The sequence below is a fragment of the Sorex araneus genome, chromosome 1, assembly GCF_027595985.1.
Source record: "Sorex araneus isolate mSorAra2 chromosome 1, mSorAra2.pri, whole genome shotgun sequence".
NCBI classification, from domain to species: Eukaryota; Metazoa; Chordata; class Mammalia; order Eulipotyphla; family Soricidae; genus Sorex; species Sorex araneus.
Genome location: NC_073302.1, coordinates 5,398,590 through 5,419,759, shown reverse-complemented (window position 1 = coordinate 5,419,759; position 21,170 = coordinate 5,398,590). Strand labels below are relative to the sequence as shown.

The following is a 21,170-nucleotide window of genomic DNA, read 5'->3' as shown; positions in this document are numbered from 1 at the left end:
CTCAAGTGTGACGGGCCGCCTGCTCGGGCCCGGGCTCCGTGTTCGAATCCAGGGCTCGGTGAAGCCACGGCCCGTGCGTGTTGGGGGCTGAGACAGCTCCCGCGTGGGCGCTGTGTGGCGGGTGAGAAAACGCCCTCTCTGGGCCCCCCGAGCGGTGCAGCGGTGCAAGGAGCAGCGTCCAGATGCGTCCAGCACAGCCCGCGCTGGGCCTGGGGACCTGAGCTACACACGAGGGGCCGGGATCACGGCAGCGCCGTGGGGACGAGGAAGCTGCCCGAGGGGAGGGGAGCCCGGGCCCCTCACCCGTGCCTCCTGGGAGCCTTCCCGTTTGTTCCTCTCCCTGTGCCTGTCAGTCCTGCCGAGAGGACGGAGGGCTCGCCCCGCCCTGAGCGGCAGGCGTGGTGGCGTCTCTGCTCCCTGCCACTTGCCTCCGAGGACACGGCTGTCCTTGAAGGCAGGTCCCCGGCGGCTCGTCCCGGTTCCCGCTATTGGGAAGCGCTGGGCTCCCCCCACGCCCACGCCCCGAGCGGCCTCAGTTTTCAGCCTCTTCATCCCTCAGAGGGGGGGGGACCCCCTTCTCGCGGCTGCCAGCTGCTTCCCCAGGGACCGAGGCCTCGTCCTGGAGCCCGTGACCTTGAACTCGGTGTTCTGGCTTCTGGGTCGCTGCTGGGGCTTCTCATGACTCCTCTGCAGGTCCCGGGGGAGGGACCCACCCCGCCTCTGGTCCCAGCCTCCTGCCCGCCTCACCGGTCACGGGGGTCCCTCACTGTTCTCTTGGTGGGTGGACTCGGGCCCGTGTCACTGGGAGCACCTGGGTCAGACTCCTAACACGGGGGGCGGGGAGAGAGCAGGGCGCTTGCCTGGCTCGCCTTGACCTGGATTTGATCTTTGCATTTGCTTGTTTGTTTGTTTTTGTTCATTTCCTCATCAAACAGATATTTATTGAGTTTCTCTTTGATGCAAGGCATAATTTTTAGTGGTATGGAAGAAGATTGTACTGTTTTTTTACAAGTTTTTTTTTATTTTTTAATGAAAACATGGTAAGATATAATTACAGACTTACACACTTTCGTGATTATGTTTCAGTCATAAAGTGGCCGAGTACCCATCCCTCCACCAGTGCCCATTCTCTACAACCAGTGTCCCTAGTATCCCTCCCGCCACCCCCACTCCTTCCACCCCCTGCCTGTGTGGCAGGCACCTTCCCTCTTCCTCCCTCCCTCCTTTGGGGTGTTATGGTTTGCAGTACAGGTACTAAGTGGCCATCCTGTTTGCTCCACGGTCTACTTTCAGCACGCATCTCCCGTCCCGAGCCAGCCCTGCAAGCGACCTTTGCTTGGTGGTCCCCCCTCTGTCTCAGCTGCCTTTGCCCCGGCATGTGAGGCCGGCTTCCAAGCCGTGGAGGAATCCTCCTGGTCCTGATCTCTACTTGGATTTGATCTTCGGCACCCAATATGGTCCCCTAAGCACCTCCAGGAGTGGCCCTGAGCACAGAACTAAGAGTAAGCCCGGAGCACGGCCAGGTATCATTTCCCTCCCTCTCCCCTTCCCCCCCCAAAAAAACCCTCAATAAAACAGATTCCTGGGGCTGGAGTGATAGCATATAGCTGGTAGGGCGTTTGCCTTGCACTCGGCCAACCCGGGTTCAAATCCCAGCATCCCATATGGTCCCCTGAGCACCGCCAGGAGTAATTCCTGAGTGCAGAGCCAGGAGTAACCCCTGTGCATGGCCGGGTGTGACCCAAAACCAAACCAAACCAAACCAAACAGATTCCTTATCTTGGGCTCTTTGGAGGGGCTCACCCTGCTCTCCGGCTGCCTGGCTTTTTACTGGCATTTTCTCCTCCTGCCTCTCTGTAGAGGTGGACCGTGAAGCCCTCAGCTCCGCCTCATGCTTGCAGAGCGTGAGCCGGCCTCCTCGCGCATTCATTTGCTAAAACAGAAGGTTTTATATTTAGAGCCGGGACGGTGGCGCCTGTGCTGTGCGCGGACGCTCTGGTTCATTTCCGGGGACGTTCAGGTCTCTCCTAGGAGGCGGGGCGCCCCTGAGGAGGAGAGAGGGGATGCTGGGGCCACGTGGATCCTGCCGGCTGGGCCCCAGCTTCCCTTCCCTGTCTGTGGCAGGGCCAGAAAATGCATCTCACTTAAAACTCTTTGGAAATCTGGGGGTCCCAGAGACGGTACCGCAGACAGTCACTCGTCCCGCACTCGTCCGAGCCGGCTTCGACCCTCAGCATCCCACGTGGTTTCCCAAGCTCTGCCCGCAGAGACCCCTGAGCACAGAGCCAGGAGGAAGACCTGGGCTCTGCTGGGTGTGGCCCCCACATCAAAACGGGGTGTGGCCGAAAGGAACAGAAAATAGGGAAAGGGGGCTCAGGCGGGAACCCAGGTGGCAGCCACGTGGCTAGCACGTGCGAGTTTCCAAGTCACTCCAGGGGGGTGACCCGCAGGCGCATTTAAAAGCACTGGGGAGCTTGTGATCGGGTTTTCTGGAGCCGCTTGCCAGCACTTTCTTTAACAAGAATCCGAAGCAATACTAGGAGTAATTGTTGAGTGGTTTTCCCGGGATAAACGTGTGCAAGGGACCCATGTGCTCCTTCTCCTTAGAACCGTCAGGTCAGCCGTTCTCTCCCCCAGCCCGAGCTCTCGCCTTCTCCTCTGCCCCGTCATCGAAGGCCCTCGCCGCCTCACCCCTCCCCCAGCCCGCGGCTCTCCTCTTCTCCCTTCCACCCAGGCATCAGGGCCCTCACCGCCTCACCCCTCCCCCAGCCTGAGGCTCTCCTCTTCTCCCTTCCACCCCATCAGCGGGGCCCTCGCCGCCTCACCCCTCCCCAGCCCGAGGCTCTCCCCTTCTCCCGTCTACCCAGGCATCAGGGCCCTCACCGCCTCACCCCTCCCCCAGCCCGCGACTCTCCCCTTCTCCCTTCCACCCAGGCATCAGGGCCCTCGCCGCCTCACCCCTCCTCACACTCACCGGAAGCCTCACCAGGGCCTGTCCTTCCCCACCAACGTGCCGCAGGGTGTAGAGTGCCTTCCCAAGGGTTCCTGGAGCTTCTGGAAGAGCAGTGCCTAACCTCCTGCAGGGGAACCCCCCCCCCCAACTTTGTGATAATCACAGACCAGCTGAGTCACCGCATCGGGCACGGGGCCAGGGAACCTGCATTTGAGGCCGTGCCTGCCGGGGGCCCCGGTCGGGGCCTGCGCTCGAACCTCGCCGTCCTGGGGAGGACCAGTGACGGCCGTGCAGGGCGGGCGCGGAGAGGGCTGGCAGCTGCCTCGGCGGGCGCCCACGTCGCAGGCTTCCCGGGCGGGTGGGCCCCGTGGGCCTCTGTTGTGACACTCAGCTGCGTGTTGACACGCGAGCAGCCGCAGACAGTCTGGAGCCCCGGGGAGCGGCCGGCTGCCAGGGACATGCGGTTTTCAGAAAACACCAGGGAGACGGGTGGGGGAGGAACCCACCGAGGGGCTCCCGAGCCCTCCGCCCTCTGACTAGCTCCATGAGCGGGGGGCTGTCCTGACGCCCCCCTCTGCTCCGGCCGGAGAGCTGTCCCGATGACCCCGAGTATTTGTGACTTCAGATAGTGGGGGGCCAGTGACGGGAAGCCCCCTGGGGTCCTCAGTTGTGGTCCTTTGGGGACCCAGGCCCCTCCCTGTTGTGGCTTCACTCCCAGGCCCGCTCCTGACCCTCCACTCCCCACCGGCCAGGTGGGGGACCAGGTTGTTCCCGGGAAATGTTTATGGGCAGGGGTGGAAAGCACCCCCCTTCCCTCCTACCCGCCTCCAGTGGCTAAATCTACGACCCTCATGGCCAGCCGCCCGGGTCACCACATGCCCCCTCTCCAGCCCCTCTGTCTCACTGGGAGCCCCTCCGGTTCGGGCTGGGGCTCCCCTTTTCCGTGCCTCGGCCCCTCTAAGAGCCTGTCTCAGCTCGTGCGGACGGTGCTGGGGTGTCCCCCAGCCTCTTCCTTTCCTTGCCGTGGTCCCCCGTCCTCCCAGCGGGGCCCCTAGCCTCGCACCATGCTCCCCCCACCGCAGGGTTCTCGCCTGCCCCCGGAGTGTCGTGGGGGGCCCTGGCCGCACTGGGTGGCCCAGGGCTGAGTTAGAGCACAGGCCGGCCCGTGGCGGCCCCCTGGCTCGTCTTCCCGGGTGCAGCCCACCATGTCCCTTGGCTGGCCGGAAGCCGGTGGCACGTGTGTTAGGTTGTCGCTGTGGTGGCAGCCACAGCGTGAGACGAGCTTCACTGGGCTCATGGGACAGAGCGCCCCCGACGGGTCGCCCCAGCTCCCTCGACGGGGCGCCCCGGCTCCCTGATGAGCACAGCCACACGCCTGTCTCGGGCTCGTGTCACCTTCTGCATCCTGGTCCCCTCCGCCCAGCACGCAGCTCCCGGGGCAAGTACCTTCAGGAGTGTCACCAGCGACCATCAGGCAGCACCGGGGCCGGCAGTGGGCCAGACACCGGGGTCCTGGAGGAGAATCAGAGACCCCCGGGGAGCACAGCATCACCCCCAGGCATAGGCTCCACGCTGGGGGCCAGGGGGCCAGAGCACCTGGGGAGAGAGGGAGGATGGGGGGAGGGGGGACAGAGCCCATCTGAGTGTTTCCTGCGGCCCCCCACATGCACCCCAGCTTCAGCCTGGCCACACCCCCCTGCAGCCCCCGAAGGAGTCTCGTAGAGGAGGACAGCCGGGGTGGGGGCTATTTCCTTCCTGTTGTTTTCAGGGACACGCCCCCGAAGCCCCTCCTGCTCTTAGGGTTTGTTTCCAGGCTGGGCGGCTCGGCCCTGGCCTTGTGTCTCAGAACCCCTCACCCACTCTGGGGTCCCTGGCAGCCCAGGGAAGCCCAAGAACCCCCGTCCTGACTCTTCTCAGGCCGAGGGGTCATGCTTGTTCCAGGCTGTGTCCACTCGCTGGGCAGTGGGCCGGTGACGCCCAGGGGGCTGGGCCCAGAGGTGGGACAGGGGACAGGAGCTTGCACCCGTGTCCAGTTTCACGGAGCCCGCTGGCTAGGGCCACTGACTCTGTGCCGCCCCCTTGGGCCCTGGCAGCCTTCTCCGGGGGCCGGGGGACTTCTGCCCCGGCTGCTGTGGGCTGCTCAGGGTCCCTCTCGAGGTGTCTGAGAGGAGGCGCCTGTCCCCAGGAGCAGAAGGCCGCCAGGGAGTATCTGGGACACCCTTCCCAGCGGCCCCCGTTACTCGGCGGCACCTTCCGAGTGACACAGGAAGTGAGGGATGTAGAAGGTGAAACCCCTCCCGAAGACGCACTCGGCCGTCCTGAGCAGCGCCGGAGGTGGCACTGGCGGCTTGAGGCGCACTGTCCCGTGCCGTCCCCCAGGGGCCCCGCAGACCCCGTCCCGGCAGCCGCACGCACCACCACCACCCCCCGGGCTCTCGCCGTCGGGGCCGAGAGGGCCGTCGTTTCGAACATGTAGCCTCGCTGCGAGGGGAGCATGAAGAGGTACGGCCGCACCTTCCTGAGCCACCGGAAGCGGCTGTCGGGGACAGGCCGCCTGTCGTTCCCGTGTCACCTTGTGCTCCGGCTTCTGTCGGCGGCAGTTGCACGCCCGGTTGCAGCAGAACTCACCAGGACCGTTATGTGTGTGTCTCCGGCCTCCTCCTCGGCCCGGGGCCAGTTGGTTCGCTCTGTGTCTTTGGAGTGCGTCACTGTGTTCGGGTTCGTGCACATGCAATAGTGGTTTCCACCCTGGTGTCGACTGTTCTCCCGGCAGCCTGTGGTTTGTCTCACCTGAGCTGAGTCTGGGGATGGGGATGGGGGGGGGGGGGGCGGGGGCAGGATTAGCAACCGCTCTCTGTTAAAAAAAAAAAAAATCACAACATATACTTGGAGGTTTCTTTTTTTTCAATTTTGCTTGTCTGGGTCTGTGTTCATTTTTGTCCTTTTTGACCCTCCTGTTGCAGAATTATAAGTTGAAGCCGGGGAAGGGGGGATGCGGGAAGGGCGGGAGGAGGCTGGGGGGAGGGGAGGGGAGGGGAGGGGGGAGCTGGGCCTACCAGGATTTCAAAGTTGCATTTGTGCTTCTTGTTTAAAGTTTTGGGGTCCCCCCCCCCCGCAGAGCATCAAAAAAAAAAATACTCTGAGTTTGTGGTGGTGGCGGCTGTTGTTTTCGTGTTGACGGCTGGGGACAGAGGCTGCCTTCCTGGAAAGATCATTTCCAGCTTCGTCCCTGGCCTGAAGTTTACTGCAGGGCTTCTCTCTCCTTCGCTGAGACAGAAACGAAATGATCAGCCTCCGGGAGCCTTGGAAATTTCAATCGATTCCAAATGACTAAATATTTAATTCAATCATTGCCGAGACTTCCAGGGATGACTCGGGCGTTTTTGTCTGGGGTGTGTGTGTGTGTGTGTGTGTGTGTGTGTGTGTGTGTGTGTGTGTGTGTGTTTTCTTCCTTTCTCCCGAGGCTCCCTCGAAGCCGGCTGCCATGGCTGCTGAGGCCGGCAGCTGCCGCTGCGAGGTGCCCCTGCAGTGAGGACCAGGGGGGCAGGCCCCTTTCCGAGCAGCCCTGCTCACCGATGGGGGCTGCGTTTCGCAAGGAGGCCTGTGGCCGGCTCGCTATGTGTGATACTGATGAAGCATCTTTGTTCCAGCTCCGTCTCGGAGGACCTGGGCTGTAGGCGAGGGGATTTCAGCAGGAAGCATTATGGATCTGTGGAGCTGGTAAGTTTGCGCTGTCCGTGCTCGGGTTCCCGGGTGGCGGGCACCGCCACGCTCGGCCGGTCTTTTGTTGTATGTGTGTTCACTGCGAGCCCCGGACGGGAGGCAACGCATGACAGGCTGTGCTCGTCGGATGCTTCTGTCTGTTTGTTTGTGTTGCCGCTCGCTTCTCGTCTGTGTCTTCCTGCTGGCTAAGAGCAAATATTCGGGGGCTCGACATCTCCCTCTGGGAACGGTGTCTGCGATGAGCTAATTTCTGAATCCAGACAGGTAGTAGCATTTGGCTCCCGTGCTGTTCCTCAAAGTTTATGGATCTCGCTGGGGAGGCGTAAGGATTATTGAGACGCGTGTTCCGATTTCCATGGCTTTGCTCTCCGGCTATTATAAATAAGTTAGCATGTTTATCAGACTGTGTGTTTCCTGTTGAAAGTGTATCGGTTGGACTGTCTTGATGATGACGATACGTGTTCGATATCGGGGATGAGATCTACATTTTCCTTAATGAGAACCATTTGGGCTTGTGTTAGGATTTTTTTTTTTTTTAAAATAGTCTGCCTTCCTCTTAAAGAAAGCATAACGAAGGCATAGGATAGCCTCTCTTCTTTTTAAGACAGATTGGGATTTTTGCTCCCAGTTGCTGACATTGTGAATAAATGTGGGAGGAAACATGCTCATAAAATTTTCTTTGTTGTCCTTTAACCCTAATAAAATATTAAATTTACGATTTCTGAGTGTTTACCCCCAAAACGAGTGGCTTGGCTTTATGTGTACAGAACCCAATTATCTCCCACTCAATAGAAGCAGCTTTCTCCCAGAGCTTAAGCAATTAACTTTAAATAATAATAATAATTATTATTATTATTATTATTTTTTATCGTGTCAGGGCTGTGTACCAGTAGCATGGTACTGGAATTTGGGCTTCTGTGCCTCGCCCTGGGCTGAATGTTCCTGGATACAGAAAATTAGTCAAAGGTTCGGTCCTTATTCTTCAGGTGCTTTCCTGTCCCCCAGTTTGGACAGAGCATAAGGCATCAAAAGCATGAACGAAGTCCGAGAAGGATGGACTCCTCCTGTGCTAATTCTGTGGGTGGGGGGCACCGGGGACCCCCACCGTGTGGACCACCAGTCCTGCCAAGCGAGTGTGGTGCTTATGCAGGGTGGGGACGCGTCTGTTGTGAGAGACACATAGTTGAGGTGCACCGGGCGCCCCCGCCCTCCAGCCAGGGGTCTCCTCAGGGGAGGGAGGCGGAGGGCAGGGCTGCCTGGCAGAGCCTGGGCCGTCGGGCCTTAGCAGCGAGGAGCCTCGTGGTTAGCCTAGTGGTCAGGGCGCCAACAGCCGCGGGGCCCAGCGCCCGCGCTCAGGGTCATTGCTTACGTCCTTACAGCACGCGGGGTGCTGAAAGGCCTGGGATCCGGATATGGTTCCGAGTCATCATTCACTAGCTCAGGGATCTTGGACTTTATTTGGCCTCAGTCTTCTCGCCTCTGGAATGGGGGAATTCTGTGATCTCAGAGACTGAAAGGATCACCGCCGGTAAGTCAGCCAGCCCAGCCGTTCCGGCTGTTGCGGGAAAGATTAAAATCTGGCAGCCAGAGGAAAACCTGAACTGCCAGGCTGAGCCGGAAGACGCAGTGTGGACCCCCCCCCCCGACACACACACACACACACACACACACACACACACACACAAACACACACACATCACTCCTTCAGCAGAGGGGCTGTGGGGTAGGTGATGGCACGTGGCTTACCAGCAGTGGTCACGGCACAGCCTCGGGGAGCCCCGGCATCCGGAACTCAGGCCCGAGGGCCGCGTGGGAGCCGTGGCCCCAGACTGGAGGGCTGGATCGAGGGGTGCTGCCCCCGTCCACGGCTCAAACCCACCAGCTCCGGGGCAGCTGCAGAATTCACTTCCTGTTAGTTTCTGAGCTGCTGCCTCTCGGCCCAGCCCTGCAGGGGAAGCATCTTGGCCACAGAGGATGGGGCGGGCGGGGGGGGGGCGGGGGGGCAGCAGCCACTGCCGCGGTGGCCGTCCTTGTCCAGAGTCCTTCATCCTCTCGTTCCCATGTTCCCTCCGGGACGCTATGGGTGTGCGTGCGATCGACTTCCGGAATATCGCAGAGCAAATTTTAAATACGCTTTAAGGCTCGAGGGTAACCTCATCCCCTTGCAGCGACCGTCCCTTTGTTGCCCTCCGTCTGCAGCTGCGAGCAAGGGCCACTGCTGCCCAGCCCCGAGCCGGTCAGACAGCGAATCTGGCACCCCTCGTTTCCGCCTGGGCAGCGTCCTCTTCTTCTTGTTCTGGGATTGCGCGGTTCTCCCACAGACCCGTGTCTCCGAGCCCACCCGCGGGGCCCCGGCACCCCGAGCACTCGTGCCCGCTCCGCTCTCCGAGGGGGTCTCCTTGGTTCTCCCCTCACGCTGCCGGTTGGAGTGGCTGAGGACCATGGCAGGAAGGAGGCCCCGCTTTCTACCTGGGGCTCTCCGGGACGCCGGGCTCTGGCGTTTCAAGGAAAGAGATTCCTGGCGCTCCCTCCAGGCCCCCCTCCTATGAACAACAGAGAATTATTGAATTCAAAATTCTTTTATGGGGCTGGAGCGATAGCACAGCGGGGAGGGCGTTTGCCTTGCACGCGGCTGACCCTGGTTCAATCCCCGGCATCCCAAATGGTCCCCTGAGCACCGCCAGGAGTCATTCCTGAGTGCAGAGCCAGGAGTAAGCCCTGAGCATCACTGGATGTGACCCCACCCCCCTAAAGAATCATTCTGTGGGTCCAGGCGTCAGGGATCCTGCTTTGCAGCTACGGGACCCTGGTTGGATCCCCAGCGCTGTGTGGGCCCCTGAGCACGCTCAGTGACCCTGACGCTTCCTGGCACCACAGGGCCCAGCAGTGCCACATCCAGGGCTCCCAGCACTGAGACGCCAGGCCCGGCTGGCAGCGTTATCACCTGGGAGTGGCCTCCAGTGCCCCTGGACGCTGGACATTTCCCCTCTCAAAAAAAGAAAAAAGTTTTGGGAAAAAGGGAAAAAAAGGAGGTGAATTTAACTCCCTTTGCGTGGAATGATAACTGTCACTGGGAAACCCCCATGACCTCAGACATCCTGAAGTCACGCTCTGTGGGGGTCCTGGGGTCGCCCAGGAATCTGTCAGTGTGACATTTTAGCAGTAACCGCACCCAGCCTGGAACCCATATCACTGTATCACTGTCATCCCGTTGTTCATCGATTTGTTCGAGCGGGCACCAGTAACGTCTCCATGGTGAGACTTGTTGTGACTGTTTTTGGCATATCCAATACGCCACGAGGAGCTTGCCAGGCTCTGCCATGTGGGTGAGATACTCTTGATAGCTTGCTGGGCTCTCCGAGAGGGGCGGAGGAATCAAACCCAGGTCGGCCATGTGCAAGGCAAATGCCCTACCCAGCATGCTCTTGCTCCAGCCCATATAACCGACGTGAATATGAAGAACTCGGCTTGGCCGTTCTGGCGAGGCAGGGCGGGGGCGTGGTGGAGGGCCAGGGTTGGGAGTCTGGTTTAAATTGGACATAAATTTGCAGGGTGTTGGGGGCTAGAGCGGTAGCACAGCGGGTAGGGCGTTTGCCTTGCACGCGGCCAACCCGGGTTCGAATCCCAGCATCCCATATGGTCCCCTGAGCACCGCCAGGAGTGATTCCTGAGTGTAGAACCAGGAGTAACCCCTGTGCATCGCCGGGTGTGACCCAAAAGCAAAGAAAAACAAAAAAAAGAACAACAAAAAATTTGCAGGGTGCACATTGAAGGGCACGCGGGCTGATTTGTTTCCTGGGTCTCATTCAGCGGCCACTGGAGGCCCCGCCCGCCATGTCCGGCGCTGTGCTGGGCAGGAATGGGGGGACAAAGGCGCAGCCGGCTTGCTCATTGTCTCTGGGCACCCTGTCTGGCGTCGGAGCCTGCCTTTGGGAACCCAAGCTTCCGGCCTGCAGGGGGCGCTCTACCTGGGTCCCACCTGCACCGTGCACCAGCCGCTATCAGGGACCATCTGCTTGGTCCAGCTGAGGCAGCAGCGTTCAGGGCGAGTGCTGGGGGTGTTTGGGAAAGCGTGCGGAGGAGGCACCCCTTGGGGGTCCTGGCCAGGGCCGCCCCCAGGCCGCTCTTTCCTCTGGGACTCTCCCACTTCCTCCACTCGGCTTTCGTCTGTGTCCTCTGCTGTGCAGACGGTTTCCACGGCTGTAGCCCGCCCCTCGGCGGGGGGCCGTCCCAGAGGTCAGGAGCTTCCCTGTCCTGCCGAGTGGTGGGCAGATGCACACAGCCCAGAAACTGTCGCTGTTGAGCACAGGGTCCAGGGGCACGGAGTCCATGCACGGGTGGGCAGGCGCCACGGCCTTTCACGGTGTAGCGCGGCGGCCCGGTACCCGACACACACCACCTCTGCCCCCTCCCCCGCCCTGGCTGTCCAGTCTCCGTCCTGCCTCCTCTGCTGGATGCCCTTCCCCACCCCTGCGCCTGCTGCCCGCCCACGTCCACGACACCGTCCTCGCGCCTGGTGTGTTTCACGCAGCGTGTCCCCGAGGTGCACCCGGGTGACGCGTGCACCAGCACTTCTGCCCACTCATCGCTGAGTGGCACAGGCCCTCCTGGGTGACGTTACAGCGTGTTCCCCGGTTCCCTACTGACGGATGCGTCCGCGTCCCGGCCACGCGAAGGTCGGTGCTGAGAATGCGGGTGTGCAGGTGTGGGCTTGCGGCCCCACTCTCGAGCCTGGGGGTGTCCTGTCTGGGGGTGGGCTTGCCACGGCAGATGGCGACTCTCCTTTTAACTCTCGGAGGCGCTCCCACACAGACTTCCCCCGAGACTGCGCCCCGACGCTCTCCTCGCAGCCCAGGATTCCCGGCTCTCTGCATTCTCACCAGCACTTCCTTGGCTTTCTTAAGGGGCCAGAGAGAGAGCACGGACGTGAAGGCGCTGGCCTGGCCTGGGGCTGACCACCCCGGCTCCCCACGCCCCGCCAGAAATGAGCCCTGAGTACTTCTAGGTGTAGCCCCAAAACAATGAGAAAATGTAATCTTTGTCTTTTTTTTTTTCTCTTCTTTCTTTGAGTCACACCCGGCAATGCTCCTGGCTCTGCACTCAGGAATTACTCCTGGTAGGTGCTCGGGGGACCATATGGGATGCTGGGAATTGAACCGGGTCGGCCGCGTGCAAGGCAAACGCCCTCCCCGCTGTGCTATCTCTCCAGCCCCAATGTAATCTTTTTCATAGCTTAAGTCACAGGATTAGGGCTGGAGCGATAGCACAGCGGGTAGGGTGTTTGCCTTGCACGCGGCCGATCCAGGTTCGATTCCTTCATCCCTCTCGGAGAGCCCAGCAAACTACCGAGAGTATCTCGCCCGCACGGCAGAGCCTGGCAAGCTACCCATGGCGTATTTGATATGCCCAAAACAGTAACAACAAAGTCTCACAATGGAGACGTTACTGGTGCCCACTTGAGCAAATCGATGAGCAACAGGACGACAGTGCTACAGTGATAAATCATGGGATTACAACAGTGTTAGCACTTAAGCTTTTGGCGTACAGTTATAGCTTCACCACTGGTGCCCAGACTACCACTACTGGCCTTACGCCACCTCTAGTTCCCCTCTCCTCTGCCTTCCCTCCGCTGCCACCCCCCACCCTGCGTGGTAATCTTGTTCAGGAGCCGGAGACCAGGGCTTGTCATCCTTCAGTATTATCTGCTCCCTGTTTTGCTTCTCAGCTGGCTGCAGAGGATCAGCTGTTTGTCCTTCTCCCTCCCACTTACTTGGCTGAAGACCTTTGGCTCGAGGTGACGCCCTCCAGCCCATCCTAGCCGCGGCAGACTGCAGAGTTCATCTTTTTCTTTTTCTTTGCGGGAGGGGTGAGGGGAACGCAGCTAGCGCTGCTGGGGGCTTACTCCGGGCTCTGTGCTCAGGGATCACTCCCAGGGGGGCTCGGGGGACCATTTGGCGTGCTGAGGATCGAACCTGGGTCTGCCACATGCAAGGCGAACGCTCTACCTACTATATTGTCGCTCTGGCCCAAAGTTCTTCCGGCTGGGAAAATATAAGTAAATATGAGTCCATTGTGTAAATATACTATTTTTTTTAATTTTCTTTTTTTGTTTGTTTGCTTTTGCTTTAGGGCCACACCCAGCTGTGCTCAGATCTTACTCCTGGCTTTTTGCCCAGGGATCGCTCCTGGCAATCAAAGCTTGCAGGGCCTTGTATCATGCCAGGCATCAAATCCTCATACAAGGCAAAAACCTTCCTCACGGCACTTTCTCTTGGACCCCTTACAACTTCTCTTTCTGACTTTGTATTTCGGTCTTAGGCCACGCCCAGTGTGCTCAGGGCTTACTCCTGGCCCTGCATTCAGGGATACTTCTGGCGGGCTCAGGGGATCACCGGGGATGCCGGGGATTGAGGCTTGACCAGGTGAGCACCCTAATCGTGGTACTATTGCTCCGGCCCCTCCTTACAACATCTTTATTCATTTATCATCAGACATGTCCTAACTGTTGAACTTAGCACTACAAGCAACATAGGTGTGCTATATCTTGTGTGTGTGTGTGTGTGTGTGTGTGTGTGTGTGTGTTTTGGGGGCCACACATGGTGGTGCTCAGGCCTTATTCCTAGCGCTCAGGGGGTCACTGCTGGAGGACTCGGAGCACCATTACCCCGGGTCAAACCCAGGCTGCCCCATTCCCGGCAAGCACCCCCCGCTGTGCTGTCTCTGAGGCCCTGTGTGTATGCTTTTGAGTTAATGTTTTGTGTTTGGGGACTTGATGTCAAGAACTAGAGTCACGGCCGCCCTCCTCTCGTACTTTTGAGTCTTCAGGCTGCTTTCCAGGAGGCTGAGTCAAACACCGTTCCCACCCACAGTGAGTGACGGTGCCGTGCGGCCTCTCCCCGCCAACACTGGCTGTTTCTGTCCTTACGCCGTGTGTCGTTCTGGCCGGCGCGAGATGACGTCTCGTTGTTTCGGGTTTGCGTTTCCCTGATAGTGGTGGCAAACGCTTTTGTATGTGCTTATCGGCAGCCACGTGGACGGACTCTTCTTGGAAGTATTCCTCTTCCTTTCCCATTTTCTGATGGGGTTTCTGCTTCACTGTCGTTGAGTTTTGTTGAGTGCCTGATATACAGTGACCGTTAGTCCTTTATATGACACGTGGGGAGGGAGTATCTTCCCCCCTTCAGTAAGATGTTTTTATCCAAGCCTGAGTTTTTCTTGCCATCCCAGAACACACCTTTATTTTTTTCTTTTTGGGTCACACCCGGTGATGCTCAAGGGTTGCTCCTGGCTCTGCACTCAGGAATTACTCCTGGTGGTGCTTAGGGGACCCTATGGGATGCCGGGGATTGACCCGGGGTTGGCTGTGTGCAAGGCAAACACCCTCCCTGCTGTACCATCGCTCAGCACCCAGAACACACTGTTATAATCCGGGCGCCCCGGGGTGTGGAGAGTTCCTCATTGTTGGCGTTCTTTGCCTTCCGAGAGCGCATCCGTGCCTGTGGCCGTCTGTGTGTTTTCACTGGGGATATTCCAGTCCCTGCCCACCTGGAGGGGTGGGGGAGGCTCCCCAGCGGTGCCCAGCTCCCCAGGCCCGCTCCTGGCAGTTCAGCCAACTGGGCCGGACTCTTGACTGTAAGAACCCGAGGATGTAGCCACCAGGGCCAGCCCAGCAATGCTCAGGGGTCTGCAGGGCGACACCCCAAGGACGACTGGACTGGCTCCTCAACCCCTTCTCCAGTTTTTCCTTCATTTCCCTTTCCGGCAGTGCCAGGAATAGAGCGTGGGTCGCCCCAGCCCCGCCCACGTTTATTCGGGCTGTTTGGTTGCTGTGGGGTGGCGGGTCTCCGTGTCAGCGAGGGTGTCCCTTGCACCTGTGGGGTTGCACATATGCGCCACTGTTGGCTCTCTTTTTTACCTTTGGGGGTCACATCTGACGATGCTCGGGGCTTACTCCTGGTGGTACTCGGGGCACCCTAGGGGATGCTGGGAATCGAACCCGGGTTGGCCGCGTGCAAGGCAAACAACGCCCTCCCCGCTGTGCTATCGCTCCAGCCCCCCGTTGGCCCTGGTTTCTGCGGACAGTATCTGCTGATCCCGGGAACAGATTTTGCATTTTCGTCAAGTCTAGTCTGTCTGGTTTTTTTCCCTTGTTGCTGATGCTTTTAATCTTGTAGCCGACAAATCACGGCAGGTCCGGTGTAATGACGCCTTCCCTTTGTTCTTCAGCCGCCGCTGTTCTGTCGGTGTCTGGTTCATTTTTAGTCCATCTGGGCGTGAGGCATTAGGTCAGGTGCTACTTCACTCCTCCTGGTGTCGATGTCCCTTGCCCCGGCGCCGTCTGTCCAAGCGACTGTCCCGTCCCTGTGAACTGGCCTCAGCCCCCGTGCCAGACGGGGAAAACCCTATTAAGCAGGGGGGGTTCTGGGACTTCCTCTTGGTCCTTATGTCTGTCCTTTTGGTCCCCAGGCCCGTCGTGCTGCCAGAGGGAGGTTCTGAGATTTGGCAGTACAGTGCTCCCCCCAGCACCCCTCATGGGCTGCCCCTTGCACTCCAAGGGTCCCTGTTCTGTCCGCCCCCACCTGCCCCCCTCTCTCACGCACACTGCACAGACCTGGCCCAAACACACCGAGTTCTGGGGGCTGGAGCGATAGCACAGCAGGGAGGGCGTTTGGCCTTGCACGCGGCCGACCCGGGTTCAATCCCCGGCATTCCCTATGGTCCCCCAAGCACGGCCAGGAGTAATTCCTGAGTGCAGAGCCAGGAGTGACCCCTGAGCATTGCCGGGTGTGACCCAAAAAGCAAAAAACTCAAAACACACCGAGGTCTTCCCCAGCTCTGTCCCCCGTTGCTCCTGTCTCCCTTGTTGGCTTCTCAGCGCCGACACCGTTGCTCAGGAGGCCTCCCCGGCCAGCTGGCCCGACCAGCCCCCCCCTCCCCCCCCCCCGCAACCCCAGGCTGGACACCAGTGCCTCGCGCCTGCTCATTCTTCTAACCACCACCACCCCCCGCCCCAGTCTGTTTCTTTGCTGGTTTGCTGATGACACTCCCACGTTGGAGGTGAGGCGAGCACCGTATCTGCCTACTTGGCGTGCCGCCGGGACCTGGCACATGCTAAGTGCTCACTTAAATGTTTGCATGGCCCCTCGAGACTCACCGCCCCATTGCTCACCATTCGTGGCCCTCATTTCAGATTCCAAACCAGACAGGCGGATTGACTTTCCTGGCCGAGGTAGCACCCCCCCAGGCAGACCGTTCACTGGGGTTCGGACAGTGGGGTCACGTGGTATCCACAGGGCCCCGAGGCCATCAGGCAGCCTGGAAGGGCTGTGGACAGAGGGGAACCCCCGAGCGTATCTCACGATCCGTTGTAGAGTAAATACGGCAGAAGCTCAGGCTAGAAGCATCTTTAGTCTGCGGGAAGGCAGGTTTTAGCCCCATTCACGAGGATACAGGTGATCAATTCTGAAAATAAGAACCGTGGCCAAAGAGATTGGGCTGGGGCTCAAATGCATGTCTTGGGACTGGAGATACATAGCACAGCGGGGAGGGCGCTGGCCCTGCACACAGCCAACCATGGGTTGATCCCCGGCACCCCATATGGTCCCCTACTACGCACTGCCAGGAGTTGTTTCTGGGTGCAGAGCCAGGAGAAACCCCTGAGCACCGCTGGCAGAAACAAACCAACCACAAAATTATGCGTGCCTAAGCCTGCAGCCATTCCCGGGTTAGTTCCTGGCAGCGCTCTCCCCCAGAGCACTGCCAAAGTGGCCCCGGGGCTCTGTAGCATCTCTGGACCCGAGCAGAGCTGTCTCCTCGGCCTGAGCATTGAAACACTGGCTTGGTTGATGGATAATCACTGGGAGTAGCCCCTGGGACTCCTGAGGAGAAAGGACCTCCACTACCCCCACCAGACACACACACACACACACACACACACACACACACACACACACACACTGCACAAAAAATAAACCATGGCACCTAGTGCCAAGTATAATGCTTAGCATTAGCTTGCAAATGTCTGTCGAACCATCGCATGGTCAATTTGGTGGAAGTTAGAGCATCGCTAGTCAAAAGCAGGGAAGAAAGGGAGGACGAAGCCTCCAGGGGGGCCCTTCTGGGAGGAGGGGGACTCCTCGGCTGGCAGTGAGGTCCGCCCGACACGTCCCATCTTTCTTCTGGATGGATTGGAAGTCTGGTCTCCCGGCAGCGTGCTGAGCTAGGCACGGCTGCCCCACCGCCCGCCGTTCCTCATCGCTGTATATCGAAGACCGTCAGGAAAAGCATGAGATTGTTTGTAGCTTTTATTGATTTTTTTTCTTGGCCTTTAACTCCGTGGGTAAGAGACAGACGCGTTCTGAATGGGAGATGGCGCAGGCCGCCTCTAGACCTCTCCCAGCCCATCTGCTGCGTCTCTGACGCCCCCCGCCCTTCCTCGGTCCTCAGTTCTGGGGGCTTCGGGATCTGCAGGTCAGCCCGAGCCGGTGTGTGTCAATGACGCAGGTTTTATGCAGCGGCACTCCCTGCCCCTGTTGTATGGGAAGGAGACAGCGATGCTTCTGCATGGGAACAGCCTGATTCTGTTGTTCCGAACTCGGGGCGGCCGCGAAGGACACGCTCGTCTCTAAAGAGCAGTTTATCAGGAACGTTCTTGGCAGCTGAGCTTTGAATGTCCGAGGTCGTGGCTGTCTGGGGGCTGGGTGGGGGGGCTGGTGTCGGGCGGTTTGTGTTTGCTTGGGCTGGACTTTGAGGGGGTGCTGGGTAGCGTGATGACGCTGGCTAGGGACCCGCAGTCTGCCAGGCCCCTGTGCAGTGGTGTCGCCCGCTCACAGCTGTGTGTTTTCCGGTCCAAGGGATAGTCTCTGTGCTGTTACAAGAGTGATTTTGCCTCTTTATGGAGCTTGGAGTCAACCAATTCTAGATTTCTCTTTAGTTCAGTTTTTTCTTTTCTTTTCTTTTTTTTAAATTTTAGTTTTTGGGACACACCTAGTGGTGCTTAAGTCAGACTTGACTCAGGAGTCTCTCCTGCTAGGGCTCGAGGAGGCATCTGGGGTGCGGGGGATCGAACCCAGGCCCGCCACAAGCCAGGCAAGTGCCCGAGCCCTGCTGTTAGGTGAAGGTGCCGGCGTTCATCTCCCAGGGCCATCCGCGTATTAGGCCTTCAGCACCCTACAGCGAAAATCGCCAGCTGGGCCCGTGTCTGCTGACATGAAGCTGCCTTGTCCCTTCTGTGTCCCGTCCAGGCCCTTGGGAACCGCATTGAACGTGGCGTGCGCATGCGTTAGGCTGACCTGCTCTACGACGGGGCGGGCAGGTGCTTTCTCGTCTGTTTTTGCTGGTTTGTGGGGGACTGAGAATGCCAGAGTTCAGCGTTTTCCAGGACAAACAACCGCTTTCTGGGATGTGGAACTCCAATTTTTTTTTGCGGGGGTCACACCCAGCAATAGTCAGGGCTTACTCCTGGCTCTGTGCTCAGGAATCACTCCTGGCGGTGCTCGGGGGACCCTCGGGGATGCCGCTCTGGACCCTGGGGTGTGGGACTCTGAGCCATCCATCCCATAATGGCTTCTGCGTTAGAGTGGACCCAGAACTCGCTCACGGCGATGACTGGGTTATTCTCGGTGGCGGCTTTCACTCTGCAGGACGCGCGGCAGCGTCTGACACACTTGCTGACCTGACCCCACAGACAGCCGGTGATGCAGGATAGCATGCGACGATGCCAGCCAGGGGCCCTGCGGGACATCGGCAGGTATTGGTGGGCCTGAGGGGGCGCCCACTCGGCTGAGGATCTGGGAGGCGCCACTTCAACCCAGCCCCATGCCTGATGCCCCCAGCTCCTAATGCCCAGGGCCCCGAGGTGAGCCCTGGGCCCTACGCGGGCCGATGGCGCCAGGCCTCTGTGTTAGCCAGCAGCGCACAGCGGCTGCATCCCCCAGACCCCGTCACGCACGGCCTGGCCGCGGCTTGGGGGGCCGCGGGCTGCACAGCGTCTGGTATTCTACGCGGCTCAGCTCCCCGTGGACGCCTGAGTCTGCGAGAGCTGCGCGCCTGGGGCCGCGCTTGGCCTGTCCCGAGTGTTGGCGTGTCCCTCCCTGAGGAGGGGGGAACCCACAGGGGTCCTGGTTTTGCCCACGGCCTGGGCCTTCGAGGGCCTTGTACACGCACCCTCACCGCATCCTTACAGACCAGTCCCGACCTCCCCTTGCCCTCTGACCATCTGTGTCTCCGTTTCCCGCGAGTAGACGAGGCGTGTCGCGGCGGGCTGTGAGGAGGAGGGAGGCGGTGATTTGGCCGACGCGGCTTCCCTGCTGCAGTGCGCTCTCGGCCCTGGGGCTGGCCTCTAGTCTGGGCCCCCCCGAGTGTCCCGCCCGCTCCGTGTCAGAGCGCGGTTGGGGCGTCGCTTCCCTGGGGTGAGTCTGACCGGCCGTCTGGGGACCGTCCAGCCCTGGGCGGCGTCTGTGAGCGGACACCCTGCCAAGCCGCCAGCTGAGGACGCCGGAGCCTCCAGGGCGCCCCACCCCCCCGCGTGGCCACAGCGGACACCACACTTCCTGGGGGTCCCCTGCACCCAGCTCCCGCCTCCACCCCCTCCTCTGCTTGGACCTGCAGCTCCCGGGACCCCAGGGCGCAGGTGCAGGGGGGCTCACGCGGACAGGGAACACGGGCCTGGGGCCAGCTGTCCACCCGACCAGCTCTGCGGCCCAGGAAGCGCGGTGAGAGGTTTCCACCGGGAGGGTGGCCCCTCCTGCCCGGCTGGGGTCGCCCGGGCCCCTCCCCTCGCCACTGCCCCGTGTGACCTCTGCCCCGCCCCCGCTCAGCTGCTACTTCACCAGCTGTAGCGAAATGAATCTATACCGGAGCTGGATATACCTCCAGTGAATAGAAAATATTTAGGCTTTGAAAACTGCTTTTTTTTTTTTTTTTTTTCTTTTTGGGTCACACCTGGCGATGCACAGTGGTTACTCCTGGCTCTGCACTCAGGAATCACCCCTGGCCGTGCTCAGGGGACCATATGGGATGCTGGGATTTGAACCCGGGTCGGCCGCGTGCAAGGCAAACGCCCTACCCGCTGTGCTATCTCTCCAGCCCCTGAAAACTGCTTTTTAAGAAGCTGAATTTACATAAGAATATATACAGGTATAAGCAAAAAAAAAAAAAAAAAAACCTGGGCTGGAGCGACAGCACAGTGGGGAGGGCATTTGCCTTGCACGCGGCCAACCCGGGTTCGATTCCCAGCATCCCATAGGGTCCCCTGAGCACCGCCAGGAGTAATTCCTGAGTGCAGAGCCAGGAGTGACCCCTGAGCATCGCCGGGTGTGACCCAAAAAGAAAAAAAAAAAGAATATATACAGGTATAGTCTTTCTCTCTCTCTCTCTCTCTCTCTCTCTCTCTCTCTCTCTCTCTCTCTCTCTCTCTCTCTCACACACACACACACACACACACACACACACACACACACACAGAGTTTGAAGACGACTCTATTTTCCTGTTGGCAGTGGGAACGGTTGAGATGGGACTTTGCCAGCCTTGCCCCAAGGGGACCGTGGCCGTCGGAGCCTCTGTCTTAGTGCCAGGGTGACGGCACAGCAGGCCGGCGCTTGCCTTGCACACGGCCGACCCCGGGCCCCAGCAGGAGGGACTCCTGAGCACTGGCCCAGCGAGCAGTCATGCTCGCATAGCAAAACATTGATCTCAACTGCAGATGCTGAGTGGACGCAAAGGCCCCCTCCTTCCCTGCGCTCGGCTATTTCCACGGTGAGCACTGGCTGGGAGCATCCAGGCAGTGCTCACCCCCGTTTCAGTGCTGATGCTCGCCGGGTGCAGTGCTGCAGTGGGGCGGGCCGGACCCTGGGCAGCAGAGCCCCTGGGCTCGGTGGCGGTGCTCTCGGGCCTGCGGGTGCGCTGAGCCCCCCAGCTGCAGGCTGCGGGGTCTGGTCCCCCCTCAGGTGGTGGCCGGTGCCCAGCTGCGGGCTTTGGGCTCACAAGTCTCAGGCTGCCTCGGCTGCCCCATCCCCTCACTCTCCCTTGGGGGTCCCATTCCAGCCCCCCAGGTGCTCTGGGTGGTCCCTCCGGAAGTCCCCTTTGGCTGTCTCCTTGCTTGTCACCTGCTCGCTCTGGCGCGGGTCTCCAGAGGGTTCCTGCTTCTGGATCTTGAGGAAATTTGAGTCTTTCAGGGCTGCCCCCCCTGCCCCTCTGGCTCTGCCCTGCCCCGGGCACGGTGCTGCCCCCTCTTCGCTTCTGAGCCCTCCTCTGCCTGGCACTGCTGCTCTGGGGTCTTCCCCGAGCTCCCCCCACTCCCTGCGGCGTTGGTGACCTTCCCTGCAGCCCGGGACCCCCTGACCTTGTCACCAGCCCACGCCTCTGCCCACGCATCTCTCCTGGTGTCCGGAGGAGGTAGGAAACGGGAACGGGGCGTCTGTCTCCCGGGACTCCCTCTTCCCTCTCGAGTTTGTCTCACTCCTGGTTCACTGCACGTCTGGAACTTTGTCTTGC

At 60.0% G+C, this 21,170-nt stretch overlaps 1 protein-coding gene and 1 long non-coding RNA gene across 6 annotated transcripts in view; one reads left to right on the top strand and one right to left on the bottom strand.

The window, feature by feature from the left end:
- The window catches only part of GARNL3 (GTPase activating Rap/RanGAP domain like 3), a 146,381-nt gene that overhangs the window by 31,723 nt on the left and 93,488 nt on the right, over positions 1–21,170 (top strand). For 3 of the 5 annotated variants that reach the window (XM_055140411.1, XM_055140406.1, XM_055140417.1), the window contains one exon: positions 6,604–6,673. In XM_055140411.1, coding sequence (XP_054996386.1) covers positions 6,604–6,673 — 70 coding nt within the window. Of the gene's footprint in view, positions 1–5,341; positions 5,456–5,576; positions 5,672–6,603; positions 6,674–21,170 lie in introns of those variants that run through there. The other 2 variants (XM_055140431.1, XM_055140425.1) reach the window with 2 other exon arrangements.
- On the bottom strand, positions 1,255–3,063 carry LOC129405102 (uncharacterized). The gene is made up of 3 exons (XR_008630308.1): positions 2,975–3,063; positions 1,804–2,045; positions 1,255–1,484 (listed from the first exon to the last, which is right to left on the bottom strand). It is a non-coding gene; the product is annotated as an uncharacterized LOC129405102 (long non-coding RNA).